Source organism: Ostrea edulis, chromosome 1 (genome assembly GCF_947568905.1).
Source record: "Ostrea edulis chromosome 1, xbOstEdul1.1, whole genome shotgun sequence".
Taxonomy (NCBI): Eukaryota; Metazoa; Mollusca; class Bivalvia; order Ostreida; family Ostreidae; genus Ostrea; species Ostrea edulis.
Genome location: NC_079164.1, coordinates 19,843,554 through 19,861,154, shown reverse-complemented (window position 1 = coordinate 19,861,154; position 17,601 = coordinate 19,843,554). Strand labels below are relative to the sequence as shown.

The 17,601-nt window shown below is 37.7% G+C and overlaps 1 protein-coding gene across 2 annotated transcripts; it reads right to left on the bottom strand.

The window, feature by feature from the left end:
- Positions 1-4,334: 4,334 nt before the first annotated feature.
- Positions 4,335-15,231, bottom strand: LOC125663606 (neuronal acetylcholine receptor subunit alpha-10-like). 2 transcript variants are annotated; one of them, XM_056152994.1, is made up of 2 exons: positions 15,115-15,231; positions 4,335-7,133 (listed from the first exon to the last, which is right to left on the bottom strand). In XM_056152994.1, exon 2 carries the CDS (start codon positions 7,059-7,061, stop codon positions 5,688-5,690), a length of 1,374 nt encoding a protein of 457 aa, XP_056008969.1. In that variant the 5' UTR covers positions 7,062-7,133; positions 15,115-15,231; the 3' UTR covers positions 4,335-5,687. The 2 variants fall into 2 exon arrangements, with proteins under 2 accessions (XP_056008969.1, XP_056008968.1); XM_056152993.1 differs by lacking the exon at positions 15,115-15,231 and adding an exon at positions 7,652-8,565.
- Between the last annotated feature and the right edge of the window lie 2,370 nt (positions 15,232-17,601).

Below are 17,601 nucleotides of genomic sequence, written 5' to 3'. Positions count from 1 at the left end.
CACATACGTGTATACGGTAGAGGAAATATTTTTGTTTTTTGTTTTACATATATCTCAGCTACCAAACATCAGAAATTTAATCCAATAACCTTCAAACCAGGCATATATTTCTATATCAGAAATGAGTCGTCTTTAGCCATCATTAATTTGTATACAAGAGTTGCTCAAGTGACGCATGATTTTCGTAACTTCTTTTTCTGAAGAGTTCCAAAAGTTTCTAGTTCCTATATCCTAGAACACTCTTTAGTTTTCACCTTCTACACCCCGAACAGGGCATGAATTGGTAAATGCACCGAACATTGAATATGGCTGAAAGATGATGAAACGGACAATTTGCAGATTTCTCTCTCCGTATTTTGTTCGCTGGGAAGTATCTAAGAGGACAATTCCAGTGTACTCTATGTAGTCATTTACAAGAGTTTAAAATGTATTTTAAAGAATAAAAGAAAACGAATGATATTTCGCATAATCACCAAAAAAACAAGTTCGGTGCCAAGAACAACAACAACAAATATTTTGGAGTACGACTTTTAAAATTTATTTGCATTAAAATCTTAATTCTCCAATGAGGAACGCATGCTGAACGTCTATATTGAATATACTACACTACTCCAAACTTACACTTGATTATAAGGTGTAAACCGACAACACCCGGTGTATGACAGTAATGACGAATCAAGCGCACCATCTGATTTCCTGTTCAGTAATGTTAGAAAAGGGACTCATTCGGGCGTTGTAAAAGAGCTTGAGTGTGTAGTACAATAAGAGGAGGTCTATGGGTCACAACTCTCACCTGCATTACCTTGCTCATTAGCCCTACGTTTGGAGCACTAATATTGTAGAATTTTACACTCCTTTTATGATCCCGCGTTCTGATCTCGGGACCATGGTAAAGCAGAATCACATCTAACCGATACAGTGACAAGTGAGGTTCTGAAGAATATTTTGAGGAGATTTCCTTTATATAGCTTTAAACTCCCACTGTAGTTCTTGGCCCACACCGCTTTCCTGAGTTATCCTGCTCACAATACTAGTATATCGTTTGGAATACTATCATCTGCAAAGGAGCATCAACATGTAAGTCAACCAATAGCGTGCACCGTGCACGACGTGAGACATGCTGATTACATATCAAATAATTAAAATTTACTTTTTTGTAATTTTACTACTTTTATTTAATATTTGTCTCGGACACGTGGTTCTTGTTCCAAACATGAGCAATATCCAGGGAAGTGGTCCACGCTACATACATTTTATCAGATTCCCTATTATAAGAGTTCCACCATTGCGGGGAATACACAAAATTATCAAAAAAAGAGAACTTCTAATTTTTCATGGAAACGGTATTGGTAATGAATGATGTCCCTAAAATGTTCATATGGTCAAACTGAATATTCGTATCACCTTTTCTCTGTTTGCCAAAAAAAAAAAAAAGTCCATGTTTTCAAATGATGGTACTCATCCTTTCTAACCCTTCCTTTGATGTCAACATCTCATATACTATTCTTGAATGTACCGTAATTACATATTCTCGTGATTTAAAGCGAGCTGGCCTGGATTTCTAGAGAGAAAAAAATCTTTTAAAGTTAAGGACGTTTCTGACATTTTCTCTATAATTAAAATTTTTCTTTCATTTTCTCGATATGAAGAGTCCTTGTATGATTTCCAATCTAGATTTATTCAGTAGTAATATTACCATACTTTGTTTATCGTCCTGGGTAGCTCAGTGGTTATATCACCAAACTAGTAATGCGAAATTACCAGGTTCGATACCCGATCGTTCCAAAGATTTTTCTCGCCTTCTTTGCTACGGTATTGGCTATTTATACCACTTACTGTAATACTTAAGAGTCGACTTTACATTTTTCATTGCAACAACTAGGAACTACCAAGATATGCTAACTCTAAAACAGACATAGTACGTGTAAAATACCCCAAGATATTTTGTAGAAACGAGATAGAATGCAGGTGAATTACATGGGAAATGTCAGGAAAACTTACATGTCGCGTATGTCCTCAAGCCTGAGAGTTTATTGTCCGTTCAAATAAAAGAAAACTCAAACAAAAGTTTTAGAATATTTTGAGAAATCCAAGCTTGGATGTATATAATTTTCACTATAATTTATATTCTAAGCCTAGATGCATTTATATTTCAAACTTTTTACTACAATTTATATTTTAAGTCTGGATGTATTTATATTCCAATTTTATCTTTATAATTCATATTGATAGCAATCTGAAAACAGTAAAATCTTCATTTAAGGTAAATATACATGTACATGTAGCTATTGATAGGTTGTCCCTCAAAAGCCCACGATTGAATGATCCTCTTTATTTTGTTGGTATTTGAACTTTATCCTTAAGAAATTGTATTTAAAAAAAAACAACAACCAAACGATATAGATAATCGGGCTTCTTCGCAGCCCCGGAAGACACAAAATACCAATGTTCAAAGAGACAACTTCCTTGGTCAAACTTGACACATATATTGCGTTTCTCAGACACAACCATTAGTAAGAGTCAACAAACTGACTTGGCTGTTACACGCAGGTCTGCAACTCGAACTGTAATATTCAGAAAAATAGAAAACATCTTAAAAGGTTACATAATTAATCAGCAGGTTGAATTCAGAAAGAGGAGCTGGCTCAGTAAACTTGCTTCATTGCGCATGCGTGACGCAAGTTTAAATCTGCAATCCGAATTCTTTGTTGAACTTTTAATATCAAGAAAAGAAGCTCAACAAAAGTTTTAGTGAAATTTTAAACAAGAAGCCCATGAGCCACATCGTTCACCTGAGTCACCATGGCCCATAATTAAAGATTTTCGCTACATGCATGTAAAACTTTGATCCCTACTGTGGCCCCAACTTACCCTAGAGGCCATGATTTTTACAAACTTGAATCTGCACATGTCAGGAATCTTTTCTAGCCCAGTGGTTCTTTAGAAGATTTTTAACGATTTCCCCTTAATATTTATATGTAATTTTTTTAACCCCCGATTGTGGCCCCACCCTATCCCCTGGGGCAGTGGTGTTAACAAACTTGAATCTGCACTATGTCAGGAAGCTTTTATGTAAATGTAAACTTCTCTAGCCCAATGGTTCTTTAAAGATTTTCTTTATATATTTGTATGTAAACCTTTGATCCCCTATTGTGGCCCCACTCTAATCAGGGAGCCATGATTTTTACAAACTTAAATCTGCACTACGTCAGGAAGCTTTCATGTAAATATAAACTTTTCTGGCCCAGTGGTTCTTGATAAGGGAATTTTTAAAAAATATTTTCCCTATATATTTGTATGTCAAACTTTGATCCCCTATTGTGGCCCCATCCTATTCTAATCCTACTCTAATCTGAACAAATTTGAATCTACTTTATACCAGGAAGCTTTCAGGTAAATCTTTACTCATATGGCCAAGTATTTTTGAGAAGACTTTTTAAAAAAAATCCCTACATATTTACATGTAAATATTTGATACCCTATTGTGGCTCCACCCTACCCCTGGGGTCATAATTTTAATAAATGTGAATCTCCCCTATGTCAAAAAGCGTTCATGTAAATTTCAGCTTTCCTGGCCTAGTGGTTCTTGAGAAGGAAATTCTTAAATAACTTCACCATATTTTGACATTTTTGTGATTATCTCCCATTTGAAGAGGGAATGGCCCTTCATTTGAACAAACTTGAATCGCCTTCACACAAGGATGATTTGTATTTATTTTGGTTGAAATTGGCCCATTAGTTTTGGAGAAGACGATTTTCCTATATATTCGCATGTAAAAATTTGATCCCCTATTGTTGCCCTATTCTACCCTCGGGTGATGATTTAAACATACTTGAATTTCCACTATTTCAAGAAGCTTTCATGTACATGTAAATTTAAGCTTTTCTGGCTCAGTGGTTCTCGAAAAGATCTTTAAATGACACCACCCTATATTTGAATTTTTGTGATTATCTCCCCTTCGAAGAGATCATGGTCCTGCATTTGAACAAACTTGAATCCCTTTTACCCAATGATGATTTGTACCAAGTGTGGTTAAAATTGGCACAGCGGTTCTGGTGGAGAAGTCGAAAGTATGATATGTTTACAGAGAGACGGTGGACAACGGGTGATCAGAAAAGCTCACCTGAGATTTCAGCTCAGGTGAGCTAAAGATCGTTAGAAACTGCACAGTTAGAATTGAATTTGGAGAAAGGGATATGCAAACTCAAAATTAATAAGGATTCTTTTAATGCACAAAAATGTAGACTTTGGAATAACAGTTGCACAAACTGGGAGGTGATGAAATATGGTTGTGCAACTCAAAAAAGAGAGAAATCAAACTCCAAACAAAGCATCATTTGTTTTTACATGTATTTATATTCATCAATGGTCTCAACTCTGTCCCTAAGCACCTACAAGTACACGTGCATATTCGAGTTGAATAAATTTCAAATCATTACATAATCTTTAACATTCCCACTCAAAGCATCTAGTATTACATATAAATATTCATAACGAACGTTAATAAAATATTCTATCAATACTAATTTTGATATTTCTACACTGAACAGATTATTCAACAATACCATACTGAAAACAAAACGTAAATTCTTATTTTACTGAATATCAAGGAGTTTTTTAGTTTGATGAAAGATGAAGATAATGAACAGTAACCAATCTCATAACTCCCATAAGCAATGCAAAATAGAGAGTTGGGCGAACACGGACCCCTGGACACACTAGAGGTGGGATCAGGTGCCTAGGAGGAGTAAGCATTCCCTGTCGACCGGTCACACCCGCCGTGAGCCCTACATGTATATCTCAGGTAAATTTGCATATGATTATAATGATATGATAATTAAGCTCCAAACAAAACATCATTTGTTTTTACATACACTGTATATTTATCAATGATCTCAACTCTGTCCCTAAGCACCTACAAGTACATGATATACATGTAATGCATATTTTAGTAGCCTGATTTTTAAAATTCGATAAGTCTGTCATGGAATTCTTAATTAAAGAAGTTTGCATTTTGTTTGTTCTAAAATTAGGTAGGGTAAATTATAGCAATTGCAGAACAAGATTTTTGCATCTTTTTTGCCCTTAAAATAAACTTCGACTAAGAAATTTAGTTCCATCAAAATTGAAAAATAGTAGATAACGGTATATCTCTGGTTCGGTGTATAGACTGGATAAAGGCATGTTCAATGAATGTAGTTATCCTATCAAACTAATATGAGTTGTGTTTTTAACTCTATTTTTAAATGGAATATTTGTAATATACCAGTATATAAACCAAGACGTTCTAAAACGATACACAGTGGACTTGTTTACAGCGAGATTGGACATGAAGTGTATGGACTTTTTTCTTATAGGCACGGCTTGGAAAGTTACAGCTTTTATATCAAGTACTGATGTCGCTTGGTGCCTGGTGAGAAAAATAATTTACTTGACGGTGACCGTCAAATAAGTTTCTGGTGGTGGTCACACAAAATTATCTGGCGGTCGCCATATAATTATGTTGCGGTCGGCTTAAACTTATCCGGTGGCCGCCAGATCTCTCTCTGAAGACAGACAGATAAAATATTTTTCTCACCTGGCACGAGCGGTTTCCGTAACTACGCGTACCTGCAGAAATTAAATTTCACGTGAAAAATATTTTCTCCGTAGATTGTAAACTCAAAAATAAGTGTATCATTTCTTCTCAAAGATTACCTCTTGCGATTAACACATACAAGAAGAACAAAATTCCTGTGAACGAGAGTGTGACAACCAGACACAGAAGGTTGAACAATTCTGCAAACATTTTCCACGTAATATCGGAATACGGATCATCCGTGTTTTTATTCTCTTTCGGTTGTTTCTCGTCCACACTGTGAACTTTGATCTGTCTCAGAGATGTTGGTCGAATTCCGTTCATCTGCACTTTCTTAGTTCCGTGGCTTTGTGTGCCCTTGAAGTCACGTTTAACTTTCGACGTACTTTTCGGTGTTTCTACGGTAACAATGACCCTCTTATCATCTGCTTTTTGCGTTTTTCGTCCTCTACACAGCACGTGGTATACGAACTTCTTCAAATATATCGGCATCGGTGACTTCTCATCCTTGTGATGCAACCAGACGCTTAATATTGTCATTAGACAAATACCGGCGGATGTCATCACCAGAAGCATTAAGAAACAGGCAAGGACCGACAATGGATCAGATGTTCTGGGTAAATTGTCAGCCGTCAAGGTCAAGAAGACTGCCAACGCTAGCAGGCACGTGATGGAATATCCCACGCGTTCACCGCTGTCCGTCGGCAGAAGAAAAACGACAGAATTGAGAAGAAGAAGCATAATTACAGGCATAAATATCGTCAGAACAAAATAGGACGATCTTCTTTCCATGTCAATCGTATATTTTAATTCAGCAAACCTGTATGTTTGACCACTTTGAGAAGGCCGCAATATGTAGTTAACCGTTGATGTCGTACTCAAGATTTTCCACATTCCGTTTTCCGAGTATAAAGTTAAATCAACGTTGCTATACGATTGCTTGAAATCAACACTGCCACTGGTGTAAATCCACGGAAAAAATAAAATTTCGCATTTTTGGCGATCAAACGGGAAATGTGTTACATCAAAATTGCAGACAGTTTCTAGATAGTCAGCAATATTCAGGGATACCCATCCGTCACTGGATATAGTGACCACGTTGTTTTCCAGACCTAATTTTTTCACTTTCTTCGCAGAATTTCTCATGATAATTGATGGCGTCCAGACTTGGTCCTGTGGGATGACAATAGAGCTGAGATTGTCGTAACTCGAAGAATCCCATTTAAGTCTTTCGTCTTGCCAATATAAAGCTAAATTGACCATGGTAGAAAACGTTCCTGAAACTTCGTCTAAACCACTTATAGACAATAGTGTCAATGACCCAGATACTACTGTGTATTGAGCCGGAGGGACATCCTTCAGCAGTTGTGAGCTAGCTACGGTCAGTATTAGGTCTGTGTACAGGTTTTCGATGTCTGTTCTGTTGACAGCATATCCCAACTGTGCAAAAATGAGAAATAACGCAACAACGCTCAAATTCATTGTTCTTTCACTTATCCGGGTAGGTTAAAACCTCAAATAAGATTCAACAGAACGTCGCCACCTAAATGGAACCTGCAAGAAGATTGTGAAATGTGATATGGAGAGTTGTCTTATTGTTGCATGATTTTATTCACACTTGACCAAATTTCAAATCAAAGCAGTCGTATATTTAAAAGGGAATTTAATTTATCGAATTCAATACTCTATTTAAAATTTAAATCTCATCTTTACCAGATAAAGATCTCTTATTTTATCAGCGAGAGGACAGGTTGTCACTAGCGCTAATGGTCAACCTTCATACTTATGGTCAGTATTATTCAAATCACATTAACTAATTACAATCTATCACGTTATAACTACATTACACTAAGTTTGATGGGAGCGGCATCTATGCATGCACGATGCATGATAATACTTATTTTCATTTTTAAACTTGTTAATTGATACCTGTCGGTTTCAGTTTCTTGGCATGAGTATTTACTGCTGAAGTTAAAAATACTGAAAAGCTCTAGGCGTGTGAAGTCTGGCATGTATAGGAAATATGACTTTAATTTGACAACATCAAGTTAACACGATGTAATACTACTAACCATTAACTACATGTAGTAGTTCTGAATTAGAATCCCATCAGGAACTCGACAAAGACGGGGAATGGATATTAGATCTTGTACGTTTATGCGGTCACGAGGTTTTCTTGATCCCGCTTTCTGAAAGATTGGGTCTGGTCTGTTCTAGTTGCAAGACTGAATTGACATTTTAAAATCCAGCATCAGGCTAAACTAGTTCCTTATCTGAAATAGCCGACAGGTAAACTTGTTTTCAAGGTCAGCTTATTTGTGGTGGCTATCCGGTAATTGGAGATCGAACTAGTGACCAAAAAACAAAAACAAAAAAAACAAAAAAAAACCCGCTACAGCTACAGCACTTTTAAAAAGAAAATTTCATTTTTTTTTTCTGTGTTCTTTTTATTACTGCTGATAATTTCAATTAAGTATTATCCGGTACACCAGTACAGCACAATGATCTGATAATTACAATTTCATTTCATAAAATAGGGGGCGATTTGTACTAGTAATACTAGCATACATTCAAAACTTAAACATGAATGATCTATTGTATCTATAAATGACTTCCACCAGGACTCGTGTATTTCATTATGTACGAATTTGAAGGATCAAACAGACGTAGTTTCGTACAGCTGCCATCCTTTTCATACATTATAACAGCTCTTTACTCCAATCACGATTTCATTTATTGAACGTCATCTGAAGTAAAATACAATTGTGTAAAGTGTGCGTGCGACAAAATGCAGTATGTGTTTAAAGTATTCATGTATTAAAGGGAAGCAAAGTAAATTTAGCATGTGCATTGTAACAGTATATCTGTATCTAAATTGTTTTTGAATATTTTATCGTAACATATCCCATCTTTCTTTGACTCCTTTTTGAATCACAGAATAGGATTCAATTCTGATGAACATTTACTTTTAAATTGATGAAGATCTTCGTGCTATTTCATTACTTAGTAATTATCTTACGCCAATTAAATTTGCATTACAGAATTCTATAATTTTAGCATAGAATGAAATAGTCTGCATTTTAAGATACTTTTCATCTCAAATACTTTTCATCTAAAAATTGACTATATCTATGATTTGGTAATATTGTACATCGTGCAGACAAAAGTGCTCTATCTGTAAATTATGTAAATCAATTATGGAAACAGCAATTTGAAAAAACATTCAGCTTGTTGAGTATTTCTCTGCAATCAAAATTTTTCGGATGTACGTATGAGTGGTGGATTTAGAGTGGGTTACAGAGGTTGCAACCCCCTACTTTAGTTTAACATTTTGAATAAAAATGATCTTGCTTGCCATTTTGGGCTTTTTACCCCACCCCCTTTGGGCGGAAAATATACAAAGGGTCGCACCCTCCATTGAAATTTTCTGGATCCGCCCCTGCGAATGTTGCCTTTATTTCACAATGGTGTATAATATTTTATGTACCAAGATGTATTTTTGTAATGTTTATACCTCTGTATATTTGACTGAAAATGGAAATTAATCTGCGTGTGCTCTATGTACCTCGATGTATTTTTGTAATGTTTATATATTTTTCTGGGAGAGATTATTAGTCCGTCTTACATAATTAAAGTCTCTAAGCAAATGCAAATATGATCTGCGCATGTTTAGAATGTTGCAAAGCTCTTTAGGTTTTGGATTTCCGTTGCTTTGTGAAAGGCGATGGGAGATAGTAGTGAGTTATGTTCCCCTGTTTCTCGCTAGTCGGCGCTATTTGACCTGATTGAAGAATGTCAAGTTTGCATGGGATGCGAGAGAACGTACAAAGTTTAACAAACATTTTCTTCGCTTAAATTTTCAATCGGTGAAGTGAGCTGTGCAAAAGAAATTATAATGAAGAACTACAAATATGGTTTAATAAGTTTGGTTCAGTTTTAAAAACGAATTAAGAAAACGAAATGCGAGAATTTTTGGTCGGAGGAGAGAACTTGGAACAGGTAATTCAATACTCAAACCCGCATGTTACATTATCAATACAACCTATCATCGGATCAAATACTGTCTGATGTGTTTCACACCGATTTTAGACCGTTCTTGGCACACTGATTTTGACTACGGATTACTCTGTTTACCTGATCAAGACATGGTTTACGGCGGGTGTGACCGTTTGATAGGGGATGTTTACTGGGGGCCTATGTCAGGCCCAAGATCCCTTGCAAATATGGTTGGGTCTTCCATGTTACCAAAGGCAAGCTACGCCCCTGCGTGACTTGTGTTCCTTAAAAACAAATGGTTTCACCTTTAATTAATCCTTTAAAAGCAGGAATTGTGAGCACTCCTGCGATCCAAATATTGGAACGTGTTGACGGTTTCAATGTATGCTTTAAAACCCAGGATTTGATTTGTGTCAAATCTATTACTTGGCAGTCATCTTATTTAACTCAACGGTCAGCTAAAATAAGTGTTTACAATGAAATTGGACCGGAACACGTAAAGCCGCTACTCTAGGAACGATAACTCACTTCTATCCCCCATTTAGACCCGTCTAAATAACTTACACTAAAATCTACGCCTTTTCATCCCGAAAAACGGCCCTTGGGCGCTAAGCATATGTCTAAATTAGCTGATGATGTCTCAATGAGTGAAAAATTCTTCCAGAAAAAAAAATTAACAAAGTAAACTTCAATTACGTCAGAATGAATTACATCGGGGGAAAATAGAATGTGTCCGTTGAGATTAGATAGTATTCAACTGTTATGTAGGTCAGCATCAGTTATTTTTTCCTCTACTGAATTAGTAGGCTATAAAGTCTATCTGCGCGATTTTGATCACTTTTAGATTTATCATGATGGCATGTTATTTAAATGTAAACTTGATCGTCTTAAAAATTTGTTTCCTTTCGAGATTTGTCGGTTGTATGACCGCTCTTACATGTACATATGTGTTGTTGGTATACAAAACAGATAAACAAAACTCTGTTTCTGTTCAGGATTACCATGATTTCCCGTTAAGCATGCTTAGAGATTACTAGAGTGAAAAACACATTAAGCATGCTTAGAGATTACTAGAGTGAAAAACACATAACATTATGAATGTTTGTGTACACCTGTTAAAGAGTTTCTAAATAATTTCAAAGGTTGTACATGTGTCAGATTCTAAAGACACAGGGATTACAAAACAATATTTATTCTAATATTTAAAAATATTGCAAAACAAATTACCTCCGTGGAAATTAAAATTTAAAGCACGACTAATGGATCATCCTTATTACACATTGAAAGTAGATATTAACAACAAACTAACAACTCAACTTTATGCCAAACGGGATGATTTCAGCTTCTCCATCTTCAATTTCCCATATTTATGTAGCAATAATCCATTATCACCTGCATATTCAATTCCACACTAAGAGCAACGATAACCGTTGTCATTTCAAAACACTATGTACATCCTCTCGCTGTCCAATTCGCCTCCATGATAAACAATGACTTTAGCGCATGCGTCACCTCATTTTGTAAAACGGCTAGTGGCCCAAGAGGGATGAAATGTCTTACTTTTAGTAAATCGCACAAAAATCTAACCTTTTCAGCTGATTTCTTTTTATTCCCAATTGCCCTTTTATTAGTCCCCTACCGACGAAGTCGAAGGGGACTTTAGGTTTGCGCTCCGTCTGTCTGTCAGTCAATCCAGTTGTCCGCACTTTTTTTCTATGTTCTTGCAGATATTTATTTTATATTTGATACATTGCTTTGCCATAAACACGTTACTGATCAAATTCGAATTTGGTCCCGGTCCGTTGATTTTTTACTTCGTTATGGCCCTTGGACTTAATTAGAAAAATAGTTTGAATTATAAGTTTTCCAGACTTTTTTTGGTTGTGCTTGTAGATATTCATTTGATATTTGGTACATTGCTTTGCCATAACAAGTTACAGATCAAGTTTGAATTTCGTCTCGGTCCGTTGATTTTTCATCAAGTTATGGCCCTTGGACTTAGAAAAATCGCATGAATTGTTAGTTTACATCCAAGTTTTTTTTGTCTCTGTAGAAAAGAGTACTACACTCATTAAAACTTCTAGCATAGTAATACAACAATATAGCTAAATTATTCATGATCACCTACATGTCACAGTTTAATGACTTGGTTAAAGACCCAATTCAACCTAATTATGAATTTCTCTTTTTCCCCCTGGTCTAGTCTCTACTCGAATTGTAGTTGATTTCCTATCCTGGTTCCCCAATTTTCCCTTTTACCATAACCTACATAATGAACTTTGAATAATTTTGTGGTACAGTAATTTTTTCAACCGGTAGGGGACTGTATTGCCATGCAATACTCTCAGAATGCTTGTTTATTTTGTTTTCAGTAATTCATTATTTTCATGTTCAGAAGAATAAGTGCATTCACAGATGGGCTATATACTATGTGTGTGATGAGAAAATAAACTGAAAATGTTAAATTTTTGTGCGATTTATTAAAAGTAAGACATTCCACTCCTCTTGGGCCTCTAACTGTTTTACAAAATAAAGTGACACATGCGCTTAAGTCATTTTTTATCATTGAGGTGAATTGGACAACAAAACGATGTAGTGTTTTGAAATGACAACAGTTACCGTTGGTTTAGTTTACGAACAATTCACTTAAAATATAAGCTGAAATAAATTCAAACCGAAGCGTGACTGATTTCCCACATGAAGGCTTGTACAGAAACAACGGGGATAGAAAAGACCGAATATAAATATATGTACATGTAACCCCCTCGTTTCCACAGAAATTAGGATTTCTGCTGCTTTGCGAAACCCGATGGGAGATAGTAGTGAGTTACGTTCCCCTGTTTCCCGCTAGTCGGCGCTATTTGTCCCGGTTCAAGGATGTCTAGTTTACATTGGATGCGGGAAAACGTACAAAGTTTAACAAACATTTTCTTCGCTGATATTTTCAATCAGTGAAGTAAGCTATGCAAAAGAAATTATAATGAAGAATTACAAATATGTTTTGATAAGTTTGGTTCAATTTAACAACAGGTCCAAGGGTCACATCGCTCACCTGAGTTACCTTGGCCCATATCTGAAGACTTTCCATATATATTTGCATGTAAAACCTTAGTCCATATTGTGGCCCCAACCTACCCCTGGAGGCCATGATTTTTACAAAATTGAATCTGCATTATGTCAGGAAACTTTCATGTAAATCGCAGCTCCTCTGGCCTATTGGTTCTTGAAAGGATGATTTTAAAAGATTTTTTCTATTTATTCCCAATTTCCCATGTAAAACGTTGATCCCCTCTTCAATTGTGGCCCAAATCTACCCCCAGGGGCCATGATTTGAACAAACTTGAATCTGCACTGTCAGGAAGCTTTCATGTAAATGTCAGCTCTTCTGGCTCATTGGGTCTTGAGAAGAAGATTTTCCCTATATATTTCTATGTAAAACTTTGATTCCCTATTATGGCCCAAATCTACCCCTGGGGGCCATGATTTGAACTAACTTGAATCTGTACTATGTCAGGAAGCTTTCATGTAAATGCAGCTCTTCTGGCTCATTGGTAATTTAGAAGAAGATTTTAAAAGATTTTCCCTATATTTCTATGTAAAACGTTGATCCCCTATTGTGGCCCCAATCTACTCCCCCCCGGGGGGGGGGGGGGCAGGCATGATTTGATTGATTAAATATTGTTTAACGTCCCTCTCGAGAATATTTCGCTCATATGGAGACGTCACCACTCCCGGTGAAGGGCTGCAAAATTTAGGCCTATGCTCCATTGAACAGGGAGGGATCTTTATCGTGCCACACCTGCTGTGACACGGGACCTCGGTTTTAGCGGTCTCATCCGAAGGACCGCCCCATTTGGTCGACTCTTACGACAAGCAAGGGGGTACTGAGGATCTATTCTAACCCGGATCCCCACGACTTAAATCTGCACTATGTCAGGAAGCTTTCATGTAAATCTCAGCTCTTCTGGCTCATTGGCTTTTGAGAAGAAGATTTTTCCTATATATTTCTATGTAAATCTTTGATCCCCTATTGTGGCCCCAATCTACCCCCGAGGGCCATGATTTGAACAAACTTGAATCTGCACTATGTCAGAAAGCTTTCTTATAAATTTCAGCTCTTCTGGCTCATTGGGCATCGCGCTCAAAATCACACGGCCTCTCACCTCTGTCGGCGCGGGTTCGAATCCCGCTCGCGCCGGTAAGTGAGGAAGTTTCCCAGTTTACTTTCGGAAGGTCGGTGGTCTCTTCCCAGGTACATTGTATCTGGGTTCTCTCTTCTACCAATAAAAACTGGGTGCCACCAGATAACTGAAAGATTGTTTAGTGTGGCGGAAAACATCAATCAATCTGGCTCATTGGTTCTAGAGAAGAACATTTTTAAATGACCCCACCCTATTTTTGCATTTTAGTGATTATCTCCCCTTTGAAGGGGCATGACCCTTCATTTGAACAAACTTGAAAGCCCTTTACCTAAGGATGCTTTTGGCCAAGTTTGATTATAATTGGCCCAGTGGTTCCTGAGAATAAGATGAAAATGTATTGTTCAACGACCACGACAGATAACGGGCAAATTTTGATCTGGTCGGTGGAGAGAACTTGGCAACAGGTAATTCGATACTCCAAACTGCATGTTCCATTGCCAATACAACCTATCATCGGGTCAAATACAGACAGTTACTCTCTGACGTGTTTCAAGTTTACAACGACGACGCCGACAGACAACGGACAAATTTTGATCTGGTCGGTGGAGAGAACTTGGCAACAGGTAATTCGATACTCCAAACCGCATGTTACATTGCCAATACAACCTATCATCGGGTCAAATACAGACAGTTATTCTGTTAACCTGATCAAAAAGACATAGGGCTCACGGCGGGTGTGACTGTTCGACAGGGGATGTTTACTGGGGGCCTATGACGGGCCCCAGATCCTTTGCAGATATGGTTGGGTCTCCAAGCTACGCCCTTGCACTAGTGTTCCTTAAAAACGAATGGTTTCACCTCTAATGAATCCTTTAAAGCAGAAGAATTGTGAGCACTCCTGCGATCCAAATATTGGAACGTGTTGATGGGTTCAATATATGTTTTAAAATCGAGATTTGATTTGTGTCAAATCTATGACTTGGCAGTGTGTTCTGATCTTGTTTAACTCAAAGTTCAGAAACAAACAGTATAACATTACAAGTTTACAATGATTCGGGACCGGGACACATAACGTCGCTATACTAGGAACGATAACTCACTTCCATCCCCCCAGTAGACCCGTCTTAATGACGTACGCCACAATCTACGCCTTTTCACCCCGAGAAACAGGCCCCTAAGCGCTAAGCATATCTAAATTAGCTGATGATGTCTCAATGAGTGAAAAATTCTTCCAGAAAAAAAAATTAACAAAGTAAATTCAATTACGTCAGAATAATTCACATCGGGGGAAAATACAATGTGTCCGTGGAGATCAGATAGTATTTGTTATGTACATGTATGTTAGAATAAGTCACTTTTTCCTCTATTTGATTAGTAGGCTATAAAGTCTATCTTACCTGTCACTTGTGCGCGATTTTGATCGCTTTTAGATTTATCATGGTGGCATGTTATTTAAATGTAAACTTGATCGTCTTCAAAACTTGTTTCTTTTCGAGATTTGTCAGTTGACAATCAGGAGCGTAGCTTCGTTAGGCTCGAGTAGGCACATGCCTACACATAATTTCAATTACATAATTTTACAAAAGAAAAAGGAATTTTCTTCACATACTTTTGTCATTACTTACGTCATTTAGAAGATTATGGTAATACGGATTAAAGAACAACAGTTCAGCCTTTATAGATAAGTTTACAAAGATATTCAGTTTATAATCCGCCAAAATTCGAACATAATTTCTATATACTCCAGCGACAGTGTGATGAGCAAGTCTAAATCTTGGATAGATAGAAAAACCAAATACCAAAATTCATTCAACAAACATCCAGGCCTCGACCGGTCTCTACGATCTAGATACTGACATAAAGTACACTGTAACAGAATCATTATAAAGGAGGATTGATTGATTTGATATTGTTTAACGTCCCTCTCGGGAATTTTTCACTCCTATGGAGACGTCACCATTGCCGGTGAAGGGCTATAAAATGTAGGTCTCTGCTTGGCGTTTATGGCCATTGAGAGCAGGGAGGGATCTTTATCGTGCTACACCTGCCGTGGCAGGATGTTGCTAAAGCGCGGAACGGTAATCGGAACGGAATTTAAGAATAAGAATGATTAATGTAGATAAGCTAACGCAAACAAATCGGGAAATAATGATTCATTTTTATTAAAATCAACAATTTGGGAATTCTTAACAAGCGATAACACAGCTTTATCTTAAACGTTTGCATCATAAATTGTTTAAGCGAATTAAGTTAGACGTTTGTATAAGAATTGACAAATAATTTTACAAGAATTTTGAAATTTCGGCATTTGACAGAGGTGTTAGCGAGCAGTGACACCTATGGTAGAGAATGACAAGAACACACGTGTAGATGTGTACTTTAAACAGGGAGTGTGATATGTATAGAACGAGATTGCCTTGAAGTATAGACGCTTTCCATGGGTCAAGTATTTTGCATCAGTAGTTCAAATCACATGTTAATAGTTTGTTAATTGTGTTAAATCGCGATAGAAAATTCAGATTGTTCTACATTAAATGGGGAGCGGCATACACAAAACTGTACATCAGTACACATATCAGTCATATATACATGGGATGCGACAATTAAATTTCGGTGCCGGTGTTATAGAGCCAGACTTCCCCCCATAGTGAGACACTCCCCCCCCCCCCCGGAAGTCTGGCTCTAGAGTGAGCTTTCCCCCAGGGGGAAGGCTCACTCTAGAGACAGACTTCCCCCCAGAGTGAGCCTTCCCCTGCGGAAGTCTGGCTCTAGAGTGAGCCTTTCCCCGGATGTTTGGCTCTAGAGTGAGCCTTCCCCCGGTATTCTCGCTCTAGAGTGAGCCTTCCCCCCAGCAGACTTACTCTAGAATAAACCTTACCCCCAGGGGGAAGACTCACTCTAGAGCCACAAAACCCTCTTGAAGTCTCGCTCTAGAGAAACACCTCCGCTTTCACCCCCCCCCCCCTTCCTGCGCAAACTATGAAATAAATTTTAGTTTATCAGAAAGGGAATTACCTACCTACCTCTCTACCTACCTATCTGAAGTTGTACAAGTTTAAAAGCATAACCGATATTTGTACGAAGATGAGAAGAAACATGAATTAGAAATTTCCTCATTTCATTTTTCAATCTTCTAAAACTAACCAAGGCATAGGTATTGTGTGGGACAAAGTTCAAGGTCTATGGGTCAAACAAAATGACTTATTAGTTCCAATGTGTTTTATTGACCGTTTTCTTCTCTTGAGTTTAATAAACGACTTAAGCAAAATAATTCAATGCCCTGCCGAAAAAGGTCTTGGTATCTAAACAATCTCCATAAAGTGATAGTAGTTTACCAGGGATGAATGAAGGGGGAAGTCCTGCTAGGGGGGGGGGGGGGGGGGGGTGACTACAACTAGTGATAGAGTAGGTCTTCCGACGGAAAAGTCTGGCTCTAGACTTTCCCGGGGGTTCTCCTGCTCTAGATTGAGCCTTCCCCCAGGATCACTCTAGAGCCATAAAACCCTTTTGAAGTCTCGCTTTAGAGGGACACCCCCGCTTTCATCCCCTCCTGTGCAAACTATGAAATAAATTTTAGTTTATCGGAAAGGGAATTACCTACCTACCTACTTACGGGGAAGTCTGGCTCTAGAGTGAGACTTCCCCGGGGGTTCTCCTGCTCTAGAGTGAGTCTTCCCCCAGGGGGAAGGCTAAGGCTCACTCTAGAGCCAGGCTTCCGGGGGAAGGCGCACTCTAGAGCCAGGCTTCCGGGGGAAGGCTCATTCTAGAGCCAGGCTTCCGGGGAAAGGCGCACTCTAGAGCCAGGCTTCCGGGGGAAGTCTCGTTATGGGGGAAGGCTCACCCTACAACACCGGTACAAGACAATGTATATATTGGAGGTCTAA

What these genes read in the sequence shown, in the direction of transcription:
- LOC125663606 (XM_056152994.1), bottom strand. Translation starts at nt 7,061, where the DNA reads ATGAATTTGAGCGTTGTTGCGTTATTTCTCATTTTTGCACAGTTGGGA.